This window comes from Coenobita brevimanus, chromosome 72, assembly GCF_032717465.1.
Source record: "Coenobita brevimanus isolate Jiangsu-jjx chromosome 72, ASM3271746v2, whole genome shotgun sequence".
In the NCBI taxonomy this organism is placed as follows: Eukaryota; Metazoa; Arthropoda; class Malacostraca; order Decapoda; family Coenobitidae; genus Coenobita; species Coenobita brevimanus.
In genome coordinates, this window is record NC_137025.1 from 7349540 (window position 1) to 7368119 (window position 18580).

At 41.2% G+C, this 18580-nt stretch overlaps 1 protein-coding gene across 1 annotated transcript in view; it reads left to right on the plus strand.

Annotated features, from left to right (window-relative positions):
- The window catches only part of Mical (Molecule interacting with CasL), a 302955-nt gene that overhangs the window by 230726 nt on the left and 53649 nt on the right, over positions 1-18580 (plus strand). The window contains exon 27 of the mRNA XM_080278020.1: positions 16627-16802. Coding sequence (XP_080134146.1) covers positions 16627-16802 — 176 coding nt within the window. The remainder of the gene's footprint in view (positions 1-16626; positions 16803-18580) is intronic.

Below are 18580 nucleotides of genomic sequence, written 5' to 3' on the forward strand. Positions count from 1 at the left end.
TACTGACTCCATCGGATACGTCTGTGTGAAGCTACAGAAGTGGTGAATATTTTTGGAGTATCTGATGGAGTCAGGATTCCAGGGCCTTGAATGATAAGTGAATGTAAGCGTTGCCCATTGGATAGGGCAAATTTGGCTGTCTGGAGAGTGCTGCTTCTCACCTTGTCATAGGGTGGGAAAGGAGATCCTCATGATGATTTTGACATATCTATCTATTGCCAGATGCCTTAATCCCATATGGGGTGGCCACAAACAAATGGCCTCCATGTTGCCCTGTCCCCTGCCGTTTCACTGCCCTGCTCCCAGCTCACACCCCCCTCTCTCATATACCTCTCCACTCCATCCTTCCATCTCATCCTTGGCCTCCACCTCACTCACATACACTCTCCTCATCAGTCTCTCACTCTCCATCCTCTCTAAATGGCCAAACCACCCCGATGTGTTTCTCCTAATGATTCCTATCACATCCACATCCCAACACTCCTTCACTTCCTCATTTGTCAGTCTGTCTTTCCATGTGACTCCACAGGCTCCTCTCAAATAACTCATTTCCACTGCTCCCACTCTTGACTTGTGTCCCTCCAACAAGGTCCAAGCTTCACTTCCATATGTCAGAGTTGGTATCACAATACTGTCATGTAGTAACTTTTTCACTTCCATGCTCACTTCCTTGTTTCTTATCACTGCTTTCAAAGAACCAGCAACCTTTCTTCCTTCCCTTTCAAGCACTTCACCCTCCAAACTTCCATCCTTACTCATCACACTACCCAAGTACTTAAAAATACTCACATATTCCATTTCCTCCTCATCCAGCCTCACTGTACATTCACTGACTTCACTTCTCTCGACGACCATAACTTTACTCTTCCCTACATTCACGTTTTGATTCCGTTTCTTACACACTGTAATGCTGGGTTGAATTTGGCTCGACTTCTCGTCCCAATTCAACTCAACGCGGAGCGGGGTCCTCTTTCGAGACCGGAGCTAGTGCAATGAAGAGAGGTAGGACATAAAAACCTTCGGCAACACCATACACGTGTATTACTTCAGTCGGACACAGGACACTTCAGTAGACATTACATCACAATATAGAGCAATACAAAAACCTTATCTAAAATATTGTGTATCTCGCAGGATACTAGCTTTCTAGATACTAATGACAATACAACAACTCTTAGTACTAGGAGTGCAGTAAATACCCGTGCGCACGGAGCGCGTGAGGGGAGAGGGGGGGGGGTTTGTGATCCACCAGGAGGAGGTAGGGGAGACACGGAGAGTGACTTAAAACGGCGAGGAGGAAGTTATGGTAATATTTAAGGATGCCCGATATTAGCAAGGGAGTTTAGGTGTTTTCTGTTGGCGAAGATTCATTGACAATCAACTCTGGTTCTTATTTTGACTTTAAGAGCGGGAGTGAGGAATGGAGAGAGTTTTTAGGAATAGCGTGTGGAGCAGGGGAATATCGTTATTACTCGCCGTCCTTGTTGTTTTGGTGACGCTAGGTTTCTGTCGGCACAACTTATGCATTACACATCTCCCCGATATGTTATGTAGACTCTCGCTTCCCAACGCGTAACAAAGTCGGAACACTCGTAAATACTATTCCACTATATTACTCAGAGCTTAGCCAATAACACTCCAATAATATTTTAGTCTTTCTTCGGGCTCTAGAGATATGTCCTTAGAAAACTTCGGGATGACACTCGCACGTATTTTCACTTGAGGTCTCAACCCACATTCTCGTCCTTCAACGGGGTATTATGTCCTGGTTTACCCCAATGGAGATTACATGAAATTACTGCACCATACTTATTCTAAGAGAAAAGGAGTCACACCTAACCTACTTCACGATTGTTACAGGATCACCCGTATTTCCTCATGAAGAGAAACACGGACACATCATTGGTGATCCGGTCGGACTGAGGGCGTCGTCAGGGTGGGGCGAGCCGAGAGGGCACGGGGCGACTCGCAAGGGCGTCCTCTCACGTCCTGGGGTTTCCGGACTGGGCTCCGGTGTAAGGCCCTTAGGACTGGGGCCGAAGAGGTCTAGGAACCTCTGGGTCAGGTCCCGGCGTCGCGGGGGCGTGGTGAGGTCTCGCCCGGGTGTCCTAGGGCGGGCCGGAAGAGGCGACGGACTGCGGTCTCCCACGAGCAGGGGCGCCGTCAGGGGAGGACTGCGGCAGCAGCTGTCACGGGGGCCCGACAGGTGGGTCTTCTCAAGGGCCACGCGTAGGGAACAGAGGCCGGGGGAAACAGGGAGGTCTCTCCGAGAATTTCTGGAGCGAGGCCCCTGGAGTTCAACCTCCGGTCGTGGAGACGTCTTTCTCCTCACTATACCCTGGGAGCGACCATCGATCGTCTCTACCGGAGTGCTGAGGGAGCGACCATTGATCGTCTCTACCTGAGCTTTAGGGGAGCGACCATTGATCGTCGCTACCTGATTTTTAGGGGAGCGACCATTGATCGTCTCTACCGGAGTGCTGAGGGAGCGACCGTTGATCGTCTCTACCTGAGCTTTAAGGGGGCAACCATTGATCGTCTCTACCTGATCTTTAGGGGAGCGACCATAGATCGTCTCTACCTGGTTTTTAGGGGAGCGACCGTTGATCGTCTCTACCGGAGTGCTGAGGGAGCGACCGTTGATCGTCTCTACCTGAGCTTTCAGGGAGCGACCATTGATCGTCTCTACCTGATTTTTATGGGAGCGACCATAGATCGTCTCTACCTTGTTTTTAGGGGAGCGACCATTGATCGTCTCTACCGGAGTGCTGAGGGAGCAACCGTTGATCGTCTCTACCTGAGCTTTCAGGGAGCGACCATTGATCGTCTCTACCTGATTTTTATGGGAGCGACCATAGATCGTCTCTACCTTGTTTTTAGGGGAGCGACCATTGATCGTCTCTACCTTGTTTTTATGGGAGCGACCATAGATCGTCACTACCGGGTTTTTATGGGAGCGACCATAGATCGTCTCTACCTTAGCACTATCAGAGCGACCATAGATCGTCTCTACCTAGGGGCGCTGCCTGGAGTATAGTTTCTGACTCCACCCCTAGCTAACTCGGTGATTCCGCCACGCGAAGGTAGTGTCTTTCGCCTACGGTGGCGGCGGCGTGGTGGTTGAATGTCACAGGGGCGCACGGCCCGGGCTGACATGCGTCGTTGTTGCCCGGAATGGTGGTGGCTGGTGGCGGCTACCCCGTGGGGTCCGAGTGGGGGTGTCAGCATTCTCGTGGGCGAACTCCGTTGTTTCTGGTTCGCCTCGTTGTCGGGGATACTATGGTATTCTCCGGAATATTCTGGAGTACCGTATGTGTGTCTGTTAAAGCCACGCATTTCACACACTCTCCCAAACTCATCCACCAAACCTTGCAGCTCCCCTTTGTCTTCATTTAACAACACAGTATCATCTGCAAACAACAGTACAGGGAGTTTCCAAACACTGCCCTCTCTCATTAGGGCCACTCCAACATCCACTGCCCTACCTTGTATCTCTTTTATAAACCTATCCATGTACAGATTGAACAACCATGACACAGCCCTGTCTCAACCCAACCTTCAAATAGAAAAATTAATTCAGTTCACTAACCACACGTACTGCAGCCTTAGAACCCTCATACATAGTCTTCACAGCATTCAGCAACTTCCCATCCACTCCATATATTCTTAATACTTTCCACAATCCTTGTCTATCCACCCTGTCATATGCTTTCTCCAAATCCGTGAAGGCCATATACAACTTTCCCTTCTCTAGGAACTTTTCCACTAAAGATCTAAGAATGAATATCTGATCTACACAACCTCTTCCTTTCCTAAAACCTCCCTTTTCTTCTCCAACTAATTCCTCTGTTATTTCCCAAACTCTGTCAATAAGTATCCTACCATATACTTTTCGTATTATACTATGAAAGTTCTATTTTATGAAGTTAGTTTGGGTGGGGTGCTCTGGGACCTCACTCTGCTAGCTCTGTTGCCACATCGTCGCCAAACACGTGCTCTCCCTCTCCCTCTCTCTCTCTCTCTCTCTCTCTCTCTCTCTCTCTCTCTCTCTCTCTCTCATATTTATATTAACTACTAATAATTTTATTTTCTTTATTTTCTATCTTGTTTTCGACTTTTTTCCACACCACTCCTGAGGTAAAAGTCTATTGGTGCGTTTTTTTTTTTTTTATAGCTTCCAGGGCGGAAGACTGACCGAGTATGACCCGCTCACGCAGGGCTATCCCTCGTGTCACCACCTGACAACGTCGCAAAAGCAACGCTGACAAGTCGTATGAGATTTATACTATACTATAGTTTTTTTATTGAATTACATCTATACAGAGTGTTTAAAATTCATTTATAAGTAGTTACTAGCTTAAAATAGGAGTGAGAGAGAGAGAGAGAGAGAGAGAGAGAGAGAGGTGAGCACATATAATTTCACATGTGTCAGCGGCGATGTAGCAACAGAGCTAACAGTGTGAGGTCCCAGATCACCCTACCCAAACTGCCTTCATAAAATAGAACGACTTGTAAGGAGACAAATGCCTCTATCATTACCAAAAACCTCTTTTTTCCCCTTTCCCTTTGCACAAGGGAATAATGATACCTAACTTCCAATCCTCTGGCACTCTACCTTCCTCCCAGGCCAATCTTCATATCCACATCCATTCTACTACTATCTCTCCCCCATGCTTCAGCATTTCACCACACACTACATCAATTCCTGGGGCTTTCCCCATTTTGACTTTCTTCATTGCTTCCACAACTTCCATCCTACTGATTTCTTCCTCTCCTTCCACATCCCTCCTTCTCTCAGCCATTCACCAGCCATTTATACTCGCATTACATTCATTCTCTGTGTTCAGCAATATCTTAAAGTGTTCTCTCTATTTGCTCACTTTTTCTCCCTTTTCCATTAGTAGTCTACCATTTTTATTTTTCACTCCCCTACTAACTTCATTGCTACCCTTCTAATTCTCTTTACCTCTTTCCAGAACATTATCTTACAGTCCCTCCACTTTACACTCAAATTCCTTCCAAATACATTATATATACAGTATATATATATATATATATATATATATATATATATATATATATATATATATATATATAATATAGATATATATATATATATATATATATATATATATATATATATATACTATACATATGTACAGGGTGTCCACAAAAACACTCCCTGATTTCAAACAGGTATAACATGTAACTTTATTATAATAATCTTTCACAGTTAGTAGCTTCAGATGTAGGATTTCATTCAGTTTCATGTGGTATAGGGTAGCATTAAAGGCACTGGCATCTCGCTGTCAGGAGATTTATCAGTGAGCACCTGCCAAAGCAATTTCATTTGCAAAACACCTAAACAGCCCATTTCCCCGACCGGGCTAATGTATGGCCCGGCCTGCACTACAGGTGCAGGAAATCTTAGAACGAACGAACAAACAGATGGATTGGTCATGCTGGACGAGATGATCAGGTGTTCTGCAAGTGGCCTGCGAGGTCACCGTACCTAACTGTTTGTGACTTCTTTCTTTGGGGGTACGTGAAGAGCACAGTTTACGTACCACCACTACCTGCAACCCTGGAGGAGCTGAAAATTTCGATCACTGAAGCAGTTCGCATGATAACTCCAGATATGCTGCAGAGCGTCTGGACCGAACTGGACCATCGCATCGATGTTTGCCGAGCAACCAGAGGGGCACACATTGAGTGCCTTTAATGCTACCCTATACCACATAAATCTGAATGAAATCCTGCATCTGAAGCTACTAACTGTGAAAGATTATTACAATAAAGTTACATGTTATACCTGTTTGAAATCAGGGAGTGTTTTTGTGGACACCCTGTATACTCTCTCTCTCTCTCTCTCTCTCTCTATACCGGTAGAGTAAATCCTTGTTTTTCGCTGCTTGGATGTTCCGCCAAAACCTCACCAACTGTGAAACGTCAAAGTGTAAAGTTAAGAATCAGTGGGAAAAATAGGAGAGCGTTCCAGTAGGACACGTATGAACCTACCCTGTCAGAAAGTACTATAACACCAAACATGCCCTACTCAAAATTAAATGAAGAGTGTTTGCTGGTGCTAAAACAGCATGTGCCTGAGATGACATTAAAACTGTTACAAAGAGCTGCAACACCACAAATCCTTACCAGAAATAAAGTGAAGACTGGCTTGAGTGGTAAGTGAAGGTGTGTTGAGAGTGGGTGGGCTAGTTCCCGATGTCACTAACCAAGGAAAAGCTGCCACTTTTCACCAGATTATTTAATTTTCGACATCATAGTAGGTCAACTAAACCCCAGTCATTTTATGTGCCCTCTTGTCACTAAAAGGGAGAAATTATAACATTATTTTACTCACAGCTGCAAGGAAGAGAGGCTGTAATATAGTCATATAGAATAAAAAATTGGTGGGCTGAGTCTACCATCTCTGTATTGGAACGGTTATTATTCTGTCCATGCTTAAATACATTCACTTCCACCTTCACTCACACCTTCATCTTCACTGTCTCTCACCTTCACTTTTACTTTCAACTTTTCTTTCACCTTCATCTTCACTTTTACATTCATATTCACACTCACTTTCACCTTCATTTTCATCTTCACTTTGAGCCTCACTTTCACCATCTTCACTTTTACATTCATTTTCACCTTCACTTTTACATTCATTTTCACCTTCACTGTCACCCTCACTTTCACCTTCACTTTCACCCTCACTATCACCTTTCACCTTCACTTTCACTTTTGACTTCATCTTCACATTCATGTTTACTTTCACATTCACTTTCACCCTCACTTTCACCTTCACTTTTGACTTCACCTTTGCCTTCACTTTCACATTTACTTTTTCTTTCACCTCTACCCTCATTTTCACGTTCCACCTTCACTTTCACTTTTCACCCTCATTTTCACCTTCCACCTTCACTTTCACTGTTGACTTCACTTTAACCTTCACCTTCACTTTCACCTTCCACTTTCACTTTTACTTTTGCCTTCACTTTCGCCTTCACTTTCACCTTCACTTTTACTTTCACACTACATTCACTTTCACCTTCACAATGCCTTCACGAACCTTCATTTTTTCATTCATTTTCACCTCTCTCTCCCGGAGAGAGAGAGAGAGAAGGGAAGGATATATAGAAGGTGAGAGAGAGGAGGGACCAAGGTTATACCTATCTCCCTCATTTGTTTATGCCATGGGGACGCCACTTGTCATTTTTGTTTTTATTCTCTTTCTCTCTCTCTCTCTCTCTCTCTCTCTCTCTGTTGACTTTAACATTCCATATTCACTTGTGTGCTCTCTTTCACCCTCACTTTTACACTCATTTTCAGTTTTACCTTTCTCTCTCTCTCTCTCTCTCTCTCTCTCTCTCTCTCTCACCGGAGAGGGGATGGGGAGGAAGAGAAGGTATGGAGGAGGAGAGAGAGAGGAGGGACCGATGTTGTGGTATCTGCTCCGTTTGTCTGTTTATTCGTTTATTCCAAGAGAGGACTGCTTCTGGTTTTATTGGACTTTTCCTGACACATAAGAATTTAATCCACTTGGCTCCTCGAGTCCGATAAAAGCGAATTCCGCTATATTGAAGTCCGTTATATCGAGGTTATACTGTTAAGAGAAACATGTAACGATTCTTTGTTAAGAAACAGTAGCACGACACGGTTGAAGATCGTACATTACGATCACAAACAATAACAAACTCGTGTGTCTACTGCCCCGCTGAACCTGCTGTGTATTCACGACACGGCTGAAGAGCGTACGTTACGATCATAAACAATAACAAACTCACGTGTTTCTACTGCCCCGCTGGACCTGCTGTATAAAGATCATGGAAAACTGTTGCCTAGAAAAATGGACAGTGCCTAGACTGAGCATCGGTACGCATCGTCTGCTGAGTGTCGGCTGCTGGCTGGTTGGGTCAAAATGCAGGGAAACTAATGCAGTGTGACACAACTCGGAAACTTTTTTCTTTCACGAAAAACAAGGCGTTGAAGTAAAATGCGTCAAAAAACAAGGATTTACTGTATACTCTCTCTCTCTATATATATATATATATATATATATATATATATATATGCTGTATACAGTGTACTTATAGTACAGTCGTCACCTATGGTGCAGACTTCTATGGCACAGTTTTTTATGACACAGCAAAGTGCCAGACCCCCCCACCCCCCCACCCCACCCCAAGAAAAAACAAACCACGCGCATAAACTGCCTATAGTGCGGGTGCAGCTAGGTTTGAAACGCGCGGGAAAATTCCCCTGGTGGCGTGCTCCCCTGTTTTTAAACAAAAAAGATTGTAATCACTTCAGCTCCATACTACAGGTGTTCCAACTGTGGACTTTTTTCTGTCTTATGAGGAGGTTAAACTTCACCAAATTCACTGTGTTAAGTAATGAAACATAGAGATTCTTTGGGAATTGTGACTAGTTTATAGGTTTGTTCATAAAACCGCTATGAATGGGTTAGTGATGAAGCACCTATCTCGGAGCTAAGACGAAGTATAATGCCTCCCATCATCATCGTCACATACATAAGAATGATTATTAATGTGTTAAGTGTGAGTTTTGTTGACACTTGAGCATACAAACCTCATCAAATAAACTTCTTCTTTCAGTGCTTGACCAGGCAGCCTCCTCCATCTTTAATGTTTTGGTTGGTCAGCTGATCTGTGTCTACTTGGTCGAGTTTTTTTTTGCTCGATCAGCAGTGCCTGTTATTGCCCAAGTAGACACAAGGCTGATCACCCTCACGTTTTTTGTGCCTATTGTTACATGTAATAGATGCATTGACTGCATGATTGTGTGCATGTGTAAAGTGGGAAAAAATTGGGAAAAGTGGGGTGAAAAGGGGGACTTTGGGCGAATGTCCAGAACCAAATTCCATTTTTCCCATAGGTTTAGTTATTTGTATAGCAGGCATGGTCCAGAACCAGTTAGCTGCACCTTAGGCGACTTGACTGTATATCCTTCAGTTACAGTATATGGTATATGTAAATGACACTTCATTTTAATGAACAGGCATGAATTCCTGAGCAGATGCTATTATTAAAAAGAGGATAAATTTTGAAAATGTAAGTTTCATTCGTGAAATGCAGCAAAGTTTAGGGTAAAAGTTGACTTTCTGCTTTCTTGTATTTGTAGTTTTAATGAAAAGTATCAACTTATATATTGGGCGGTGTTCATTCCAGAGTAACAGATTTTTGTTCATTACAGTTCTTAACTTACAATGAATTTTTATGTGAAATGCAGAAAATAAATATTATCATATAGCATAATATGAGGTGCTCCAAGCCAGAGGGGCGACCTTTCATTTTGCTTATTTTCGGTAATTAGTTGTTAAACTTTGACATGGATAATTATACAATGGTAGAATTATACTTATATGCATTTTATTGTTCATCATGAAAGTGCTAGCCAAGACGATTAAAATGGTGGTAAATATGACATGTTTAAAGTATATTACGGTTTGGTAATTAGATGTCAAAGCAAATAAGCAAAATGCACGGTCGCCCCTCTGGCTCGGAGCACCTCATATCATCATCATCACAATGGATGGAGTGGTATTTAGAAGTTAGAAAAAGAAAACTGGAAAATATAAGGATATCTAGACATGTGTACTGTTTAGTGAAATTAGTCATAAATCCATTAACTATATTCAAACCTTTTTGTTTTCTCACATTTTGCTTTTGTTTAGAAATAACACTTTCCCATTGGAGTTGGTTGCAAAATCATATGATCATTCTTGGAAGCAGCCCTTTAAAAGAGTGTTTGTAATTATTACAGGGCATTTTTGTATGTAAGTACATGTTTGCATATTTACTTGTTTTTTACACCACTGGACATAGCAAATACAGTAGATCATTATGCAGTACTGTACACTGTACCCATCCTTGGAAAGTCAGTGTGAGAACAAATGTACAAGTAATAACAAGTACAGTTTAAATGAAAAACTGAAAGGGGTACGGTCAGACCCCCTACTTATGAAGGATTGACTTGTGAAAAATCTGCAGATACGAATACAATTTGTGTGTGGGGGGGTGGTGGGGGCAGGTCAGTCATAACAAGGAAGGATGGGGTCAGGTGAAGACACGGACAAGGAGGTGAGGTGATAATTATAGTTCAGGGAAGGTTAGGGGATAAGTGGAGACAATAGTGGGCTTTAATCTGGGTGGAGAGAGAGAGAGAGAGGATAGCACAGAAGTAGGTATGGTGTAGGAAGGTGATTGGGTAGAGAGGAAGAACATTGTGTCCTTAGTAATTAACCCTCTCGCGCACAAAAAGTTTCAGTAAGTTTTCCGGCTCACGATTTTTTCTGCGAAGCCACCCGGCCCGGCTGCCCGCGCGTGCGGCAAATAACACATATTCTCTCCTTATTTTCGCCACCCAAACATCAATATACTGCCATGAAACCTGTCATCTTATTCGTCAATGTTTGTTCTAGCTGATAAGCACCACAAAAAAAACAGGAAAACACGAATAAAACAACATTAGGCGGCCGTGAATAAAATTTCACTATGTCACATTCACTTCCCAACATCACCATTCGAATGTTTTCCATCATACAGGAAAATGTTGTGATAAGTTTTGATAGAGAATTTCATCAGCTTTCTAAAGAGACAAATCCGGTGTTGATATGATTTGAAAAAAAATCAGGGAGCTCTAAAACTGAAATTTTCTTGCACATGTTATGTTTTTATTGCATAATATTATGCAGAATTTCACCAGCTTTCTAATGACCTAATACTGGTTTCAATACTCCTCATAGTTCTCAAGTAAATCGCCAAAAACGACTCACGTCCGTACGTCACTCTCATGATGTGCGCACAGCATACGCAATATTCCCGCCTACGTAACAATGAATTCTTATCATAAATATTACATTGTTATGTCGTGTACATATGTAGAATTCACTGCTCTTTATCATGGTTCTTATAGGAAATCGATACGTCCAATAGTTTTTTGAGCAATTGGCCGACAAAGTGAGATTACTCCTCCGAGCGCTTTCGACTTTACCGAAACAGTCTGTTCCCCTAACTTTTCCAACAGAAAATGCTCTCAGAGGCTTATATTCTGCAAATGAACATACGTAGAATTTACTGCTCTTTATCATGGTTCTTACAAGAAATCGATACGTCCAATAGTTTTGGAGTAATTGGATGACAAACATAGAATACTCTTCCTCACCCGCACGCGAGATAAAAAACATTCTTTCTCTGCCTCACCCACTGCTACATATTTTCGCTTTGTACGTTTTATTATTTTCTTTTTTTACTCAAAGTATACACGTAAAATATCATAAGGTTTTTTATAGTGCTGTCAGAAACTCGACATGACCACTAGTCTTTTTGCTAGGTTCTATACTGATGCTGAACTTTCTTCCATCTCATATGTGTGTATGTAAAAAACATTACTTATTTGTGTAAAAAATATTGAACTATAGAAATAGGTCAATATACAGATCAACAAAATACGGATAACTCACTTCCTTCAGAGGTGTTGAGATGCTGGCAGTAGCTTGAAGATGAGGAGCTATGTAGTGTGTGAGCGTGTGCATGTGTGGGTGAGCGTGTGTGTGTGTAGGTGGGTGTGGGTGTGGGTGAGTGTGCGTGCGTGCGTGTGTGTGTGTGTGTGTGTGTGTGTGTGTGTGTGTGTGTGTGTGTGGCTGTGGCTGTGGCTGTGGCGTATTTTCTTCTCTCCTTGCGATGCATTTGCCTAAAACACATGCGATGCACACAATAGATTTCTCCACGAACATTCGCTGCACGACATACGTATGTGTATGTGGCTGTGGCATATTTCTTGTCTGACACTTGCGCTTTGTTTTAGCTAAGTCAGTCAATGCATGAAATATTTCTCTGTGAACACTCGCTGCGACTCTATTGTATTGGCACACACTACACTCCTTCATGAACACCTGCAGCATGTTTGACGTATATTTCACACAATTCCATACACATTTTCACTATCAGAATCACAATAATTCCATCCCCAAACACCTCTAATTCTTCCTTCCCGACAATGAAAGCTGTATGTGATGCCTGCCCCATTCCACACTAAGGTTCCATAATTTCACCAAGACAGCCACAGTATCTTTCACACAAAATACAGTTTAGGCATTGGCTTTATTATAAACGTACTTGTAATCACGCCATAGGGCCTTGGGGAGGGTGAGAGGCAAAACCCCGCAACAGTGAAGACGCACATTGGCTCTAAGCCTAACGCTTGATAACTGACACAGTTCCTTTTCGTGACATATATCTATGTTCCATCGACAATATCACATACAGATATGCTCACAAATATTGCATTATCTCACTGAGTCCATAGGGGCTTCGGCTCGGGCAGGAGGGGGAGAATTAGTAGGAGTTTAAAGGGACAGTACACCCGATGTAACCTCACTGCCTGGCTGCTTGGAAGAGACCGAGGTTTATCGCTACGTGCTGGGCCCCATGAGGCAGCTCAGTGTTACCAATGCCTTACCATTGGAAAGTGCTGTACTCACTACAATGCATCAAAATTTGATGCGATTTCGCCAGAAATTTATTTTTTAGCTAATTTTTTTGTGCTTAGGAATGCGATTCAAGTGACTGATCATCTTTAAAACAATCCACATGGCACGTGAATCACGTGACTGACACTGAGAGGGTTAAGGGATTAGGGTTGGGTTGGAGAGGAGAGAGAGAGAGAGAGAGTACTGTATAGGAATGAGAGATGGACTTTAAAAAATGACTTGCAAAAGACCTTGAAGCATCCATTATTTTCGTAAGTTAGGGACAGCCTGTATTGGTTTCCAGTTTTTAAAATCATGTTGATATTCATTTGTTTTTAATTTCAATAAATTTTTATTCATCTTTTCTGGCATATCATTGTAGAATATAATCGATTTCAGATTTTAGATTATGTACAAACAATGGTGGTAGGTGGGGGCACTCACCATCCACTCACTTGATGTCCACTCTCAGGTGACTGCCTTTCCTCTCTTCTTTCCTTCTTTATTTCCTTCCTCTTCTGTCTTTTTTTCCTTCTTTCTTTCCTCTTCCTTTTGTCTACGGGTTGACTCTACACTGAGTGACAAGCCAAATGGTTTCATGTACACCATGAAACTGTTTACAATCCTGGGTGGTAATCATATAACCAAATTATGGTTCCTGGAGGTTTAGTGGGTAATCAAGGCACTCCAGCCAGGTTGAGCCTGTGTATGTTTATATCCAAGGGGTGGTTGGGGTTTATTGCTCACGTAATACTCTTCAGAGATGAGTGAGGCTGGTCACTCTCATCTTAAATGTCAGGACCAACTTGCTTATCCCCTGGCTTCTATGCTTCTCTTGGAGCAACTTAGGGTTAGATGAATATATGATGTACATGTATGTATGTAATAACAACAGGTACAGATTTTAATGAATATGGAATATTCCCGGCATGATAATGTGTCATTAAGAGAGCTTAGCAGTCTTTGTCTTAATGTGAGATGGCAGAGGACACAAACTCTCCAAGAATAAAGGCAGTAGCCGTTGCTTTGAATCTGAGAGAGAGAGAGAGAGAGAGAGAGAGAAAGCAAACAATGGATGGCAAGAAACTAGAGTTCCTTAAATTGATGCAGTATAGCAATGCTTGGTCAGGAAGGTTTTAAGGCATGTTTATTTGAATGATTGAAAGTTCTGTATCCTTTACTGGAGTGAAATTTCTTGACCCTGCATTCTGCTTTGGAAAAGTCTAGCTTTCAGCCTTAACCCTTAAAAGACAGTTGTCTGCATATGTAGTCCAAGAGTACTAGTAACAAAGAGACGGGTGTTTGCATGTGCAGTCCTGCCATTTTTCAAAGTAGCGTGGGCATTGAGGCAGATTCCCACGATCTATGGAGGAATAAGATGACAATAACAAACCCTCCCCAACACTCCCCCACCATATCGCACCCACAGAACCTTCAACACACTCAGTCTTGGTCCAGAATTGTGACGAGAAAATGTCGCACTCTACACCTGTCTTTCAAAGGTTAAAGCTTCTGTTCCATCTCTCCATTCACTGTGTTGGCAATGTCGTTGCTTCTTTCCCTTATAAGCCTAACTTCTTATTCAAGATGTTATTACTATTTTGTCTATGAATAATTTGGTGAATTTTTATTTCCCTCCAAATAGAATTGACTGATACCAGCACTTTTCATTTAACATCATTCAGTTTATCTTATTAGGAAGATGATAATTTAATTTCACTGAAGAGTCCCATTAAAGCAATAAATTGATTATGAGGTTACATCCCACAGTTGTCAACCAAAAGCTTGTGCATCACTTAGGGAAATTCTGTTTTCATCAATCAGTTCTTTTGTTAGTAAGGAAAGTATGTGAACTGAATCAGAACTATCTCTTTATGATTTTCTCAGAACTTAACTCTGCTAGAATATTAACACTTTTAGTTTGATGTCATAGTTTTCAGTTTGTCTTTACAGCCTGGAAAGGATTTAATTCAACTTAGGAAAGACCTTTTGAATGGGAGGAGTGTATGAATGCAGTGTCAGACCTATCCAGTTTGAAAGGTCTCTCAAAATTGTTGTAAAAATGTCTGGTGATAGCAAAAAAATGAATGAAGTATTGTGTCATCATAATGAAAGGTTTAAAGTTTTTTTTTTTTTTTTTTAATAATGGGTCTGGGCAGACTCATTTTTATTTTTCATCTTTTGCTTCAGTCTTCGTGCTTGAGGTTTGCTCGTGTCAGGTGATTCTCCCAACCCTCTAACCTGTTGGTATTAATCTCTTTTTCACTGCCTTAGTAAGGTGACTTTTCTCTCTCTCTCTCTCTCTCTCTCTTTTTTTTTTTTTTTTTTTTTTTGCTATCTCCAGAATATTCAGCCTGGGAGAGAATTCTTAAATAGATTTTATATATAGTTTTCATCAACCATCTCAGTTTTGTATCAGAAGTGATTCCTAAGCTGAATAAAATTATCTGGAGGTGGTAAGAATAAACTATTAACAGATGTCTCTGTGTTCTGGGGGTTAAGATCAAGTCTGTGTTAAGCAGTATAATTTTTTGCCACATTGCTGCTCACAGTTTTCTTTCAGCTTCATGGTGTGGGGGCTGTAGTGAATGCTTCATGAGATTCTTTTAATGATTTTTTAAATGTAATCCTAGTTATTTCAGTTTTTTTTGGAAATGCGCATTTCCAATGGGCAGTCAGAACTATTCATGGGAGTACAACAGGTGAAATGATTATGATGATGGTGCCATTTGCTGGACTTGTTATGAATAGTTTTGTCCGCCTGTCAGTCTTCCACATTTTTATTAATACACCTTACTCAACTTATTTCGTGTCTGTATTTGTTCCTTGTGTTTTTGTGATACATAACTGTACTTGAAGATGACCTCTGCTAAAGTTTCAACATACATAATTTTTTGTGATGTCATTTCAGTTCTTTTCTTGCTGCTTCAGGCAGTTTTATGTAGCTTGCTATCTTTACTCTGTGTGAAATCTTTTTAGTTTATTCTTGCCAATATCTGAATGATGATATTCACCTTAGGAAAAGGCCTTTATGGAAGGGGTTTATTAAGGCTATATCTGATCTTTCTGAAAAATCTGTTCTGATCTGAATAAATTCTTAGAAGATGGCAAGAATAAAAAGAAAAAGACATCTCTGGGATAATGAGTTGAGAGAGATTCCACAAAGTGCAAGGGATAATGCTTTATCATTTTCATCTCCACGTTCCTCAAGTTCTTTGTTGTCTATTTTTCATTGTGTGTGTGTGTGTGATATTGCAATATTCTCTTGTTTGTAAAGCTTCATTTATATACTATAAAGGCTTCCTTTCAAAATGCATATAATTTCTTTAATGAGCTAGATTTGGTATGTTTGCAGTTACCTGAATGATTTCTGTACAGACTTGCTGGATTTGAGTAGAAATTATTTTATTATTGTATCTGTGGGGAGCACATGACTCAGATGGAGAACTTGTTTAAAGCTTATCATCAGTATATAGTATATCCAAGTTCAGTGTTGTTTGATATGCCACAATAGACCAGAACTTGCTTCTCATTTTTTTTATTTTATTGGGTGGGGGAGGGTAATTGACCCCCATTTTCCCATTCTTTTACATAACTTATGTAGGTAGTTTTTGGCTTATTAACATTTTACATAACACTAACTGAATTCCTGCAGCCTGGAAAGTCCTTTTAATTTTTTCCTGCAGACAGCCAAGCAATGTTTTTCACTTAGGAGGCACGAGACCTCATTGGCTGAGTTTATTAACAAGCTTTTTGTGTGAAAATACTACAGTAGCAGAATGGGACAATCTTCACATACTGCACCAAATTGACTTGTTTAGAACTGGGATTACTTTGTGGACTTCATAGTCCTCTCTCTCTCTCTCTCTCTCTCTCTCTCTCTCTTTTTTTTTTTTTTTTTTTTTTTTTTTTTTTTTTTGAGGGCAGTATACCTTTTGTTAGATATTGTATCATCTGATACCAGCACCAACAGCAGTTATGGTAATATAGAGTATCAAAGTGGTTCTTATTGTTTATTGCATTTCTTACTGCATTTCAGTATTAGCTTGTATTAGATAACCAGTGTAGTACTGTAACAGAGAAAGTTATCATAAATTGTGAAGTTCATGATGTTGTTGTATGCTGAACCACAGGCATGTTCAGCAAATCAGGCGAGGACAAGAAAAAGGCAGAACAAACAAGTGAAGCATCAGACACCCCCCCTCCTCCCATGGCCTCACCTCCAGCAGCTGTCCCACCCAAAAGCCCCATGACTGTGAGGGACAAGTTGGCAAAATTACGGCTTCCTCGCACCAAGGAGAAGAAGAAGGTTGGTAGAGTCAGGCAGTGCTTATATCAGGAATTCTTTATGTTTGGATATTGTTTAGATAGTACAGTATGGTATGCTTTGGATACATTATCATCATTCCAACTCATTTCCCTCAATGCCAAATGTGGGAGTTGTATTCATATTTGGACATAAACATAAAACTAGATAAAAATTTAATAGAGAAACCTAAAGAAATTACCTGTTAACTCTAGAAATATCTCCAGTGCCTGTAGTGGGGGGGGGGAAAAAAAAAAAAAAAAAAAAAAATATCAGTTGCTTTTTTCGCTATACCTTATAGAGAATGTGATAAAGTATACGTGTTTCACTTTTCATATCCACAATGTACATTACTCTAACCACAGCAGTGTCCTAATTTTACAAAAATTTCAGAAGGAAAAAAAAAAAAAAAAAAAGGTACCAGTATATATTTTTGGGTTTCATCAGATACCAGTTGTATGGTTGTGAGATGGGAGAGAGCATACTGAAACATAAGATAGGCAAATTCCATGTGAACATCTGCTACACTTAAGGTAATTGAACATAAAAAGCAATAAAAATGCAGGAATGTCAATTTTAGGAAGTCTCTGTCGAGGTACGTCGCTGTCAGAGTCAGGTCTTGTACTAAGGTAAGCCACAGCCTCACAGCCCCTTAATTCAGAACCTCCATTTGGACACCTCTTTTAGGTTAATACCTCTCATTTCAGTACCTTGTCATTTGAACTGTCATTTATGACCTTTATGGTTTCAAAATGCATTAAGTCCTTATAATTTAAGCATGAAATAATTTCAGCACCTATTTGAATTCCTGTGTTAAAACACTGAGTAGATTGAACATCCGTTTCAGCCCTTGTCAAGTAAAGACTCGGTTTGTTTTGGGTTTGAGTAGGATGTGGAAGTTTTGAAATGGGAGGTGTTTAAATAATTGTGTTTTAAAGTGGATGGTGTACTTCTTTTTTATATATATATATATATATATATATATATATATATAATAACAGTATCGTGATACCAACTCTAACGTACGGAAGTGAAGCTTGGACATTGTTGGAAGGACACAAGTCAAGAGTGAGAGCAGTGGAAATGAGTTATTTAAGAGGAGCCTGTGGAGTCACGTGGAGAGACAGGCTGACGAATGAGGATATAAAGGGGCGTTGTGGTGTGGATGTGGATGTGATAGGAAGCGTTATGAGGAACACACTGAGGTGGTTTGGCCATGTGGAGAGGATGGAGGGTGAAAGACTGACGAAGAGAGTGTATGTGAGTGAGGTGGAGGGGGGAAGAGGGAGGGGGAGGCCGAGGATGAGATGGAGGGATGGGGTGGAGAGGTATATGAGAGAGGGGGGTGCGAGTTGGGAGCAGGGCAGTGAAATGGCGGGGGACAGGGCGACTTGGAGGCGATTTGTTTGTGGCCACCCCAAACGGGATTGAGGCGTCTGGCAATAGATAGATAGATAATAACAGAACAGAGGAAGGAAAAACAAATGAATAAAAATTAATAATAATCCATACACCAGAATACTGGCATCCTCTGTTCATAAAATATCTGTAACAGTTAGACTTGAACAGCTGTAGGTTGAAGTTTGGAGGGAAACAGCTCTGGGGAAGCGAGTTCCAAAGAGATGCAGTATGTGAAATGAAAGAATTCTGATAGCCAGAAGTTCTGCAATATGGCTGAGTGACATTCCAGTCATGAGCAATACAAGATGCCTGTGTAGCATGAGGGAAGGCATGGAGAGGTGGCACCATGGATGCAACTTCATCTGAGCATTTCCCATAAA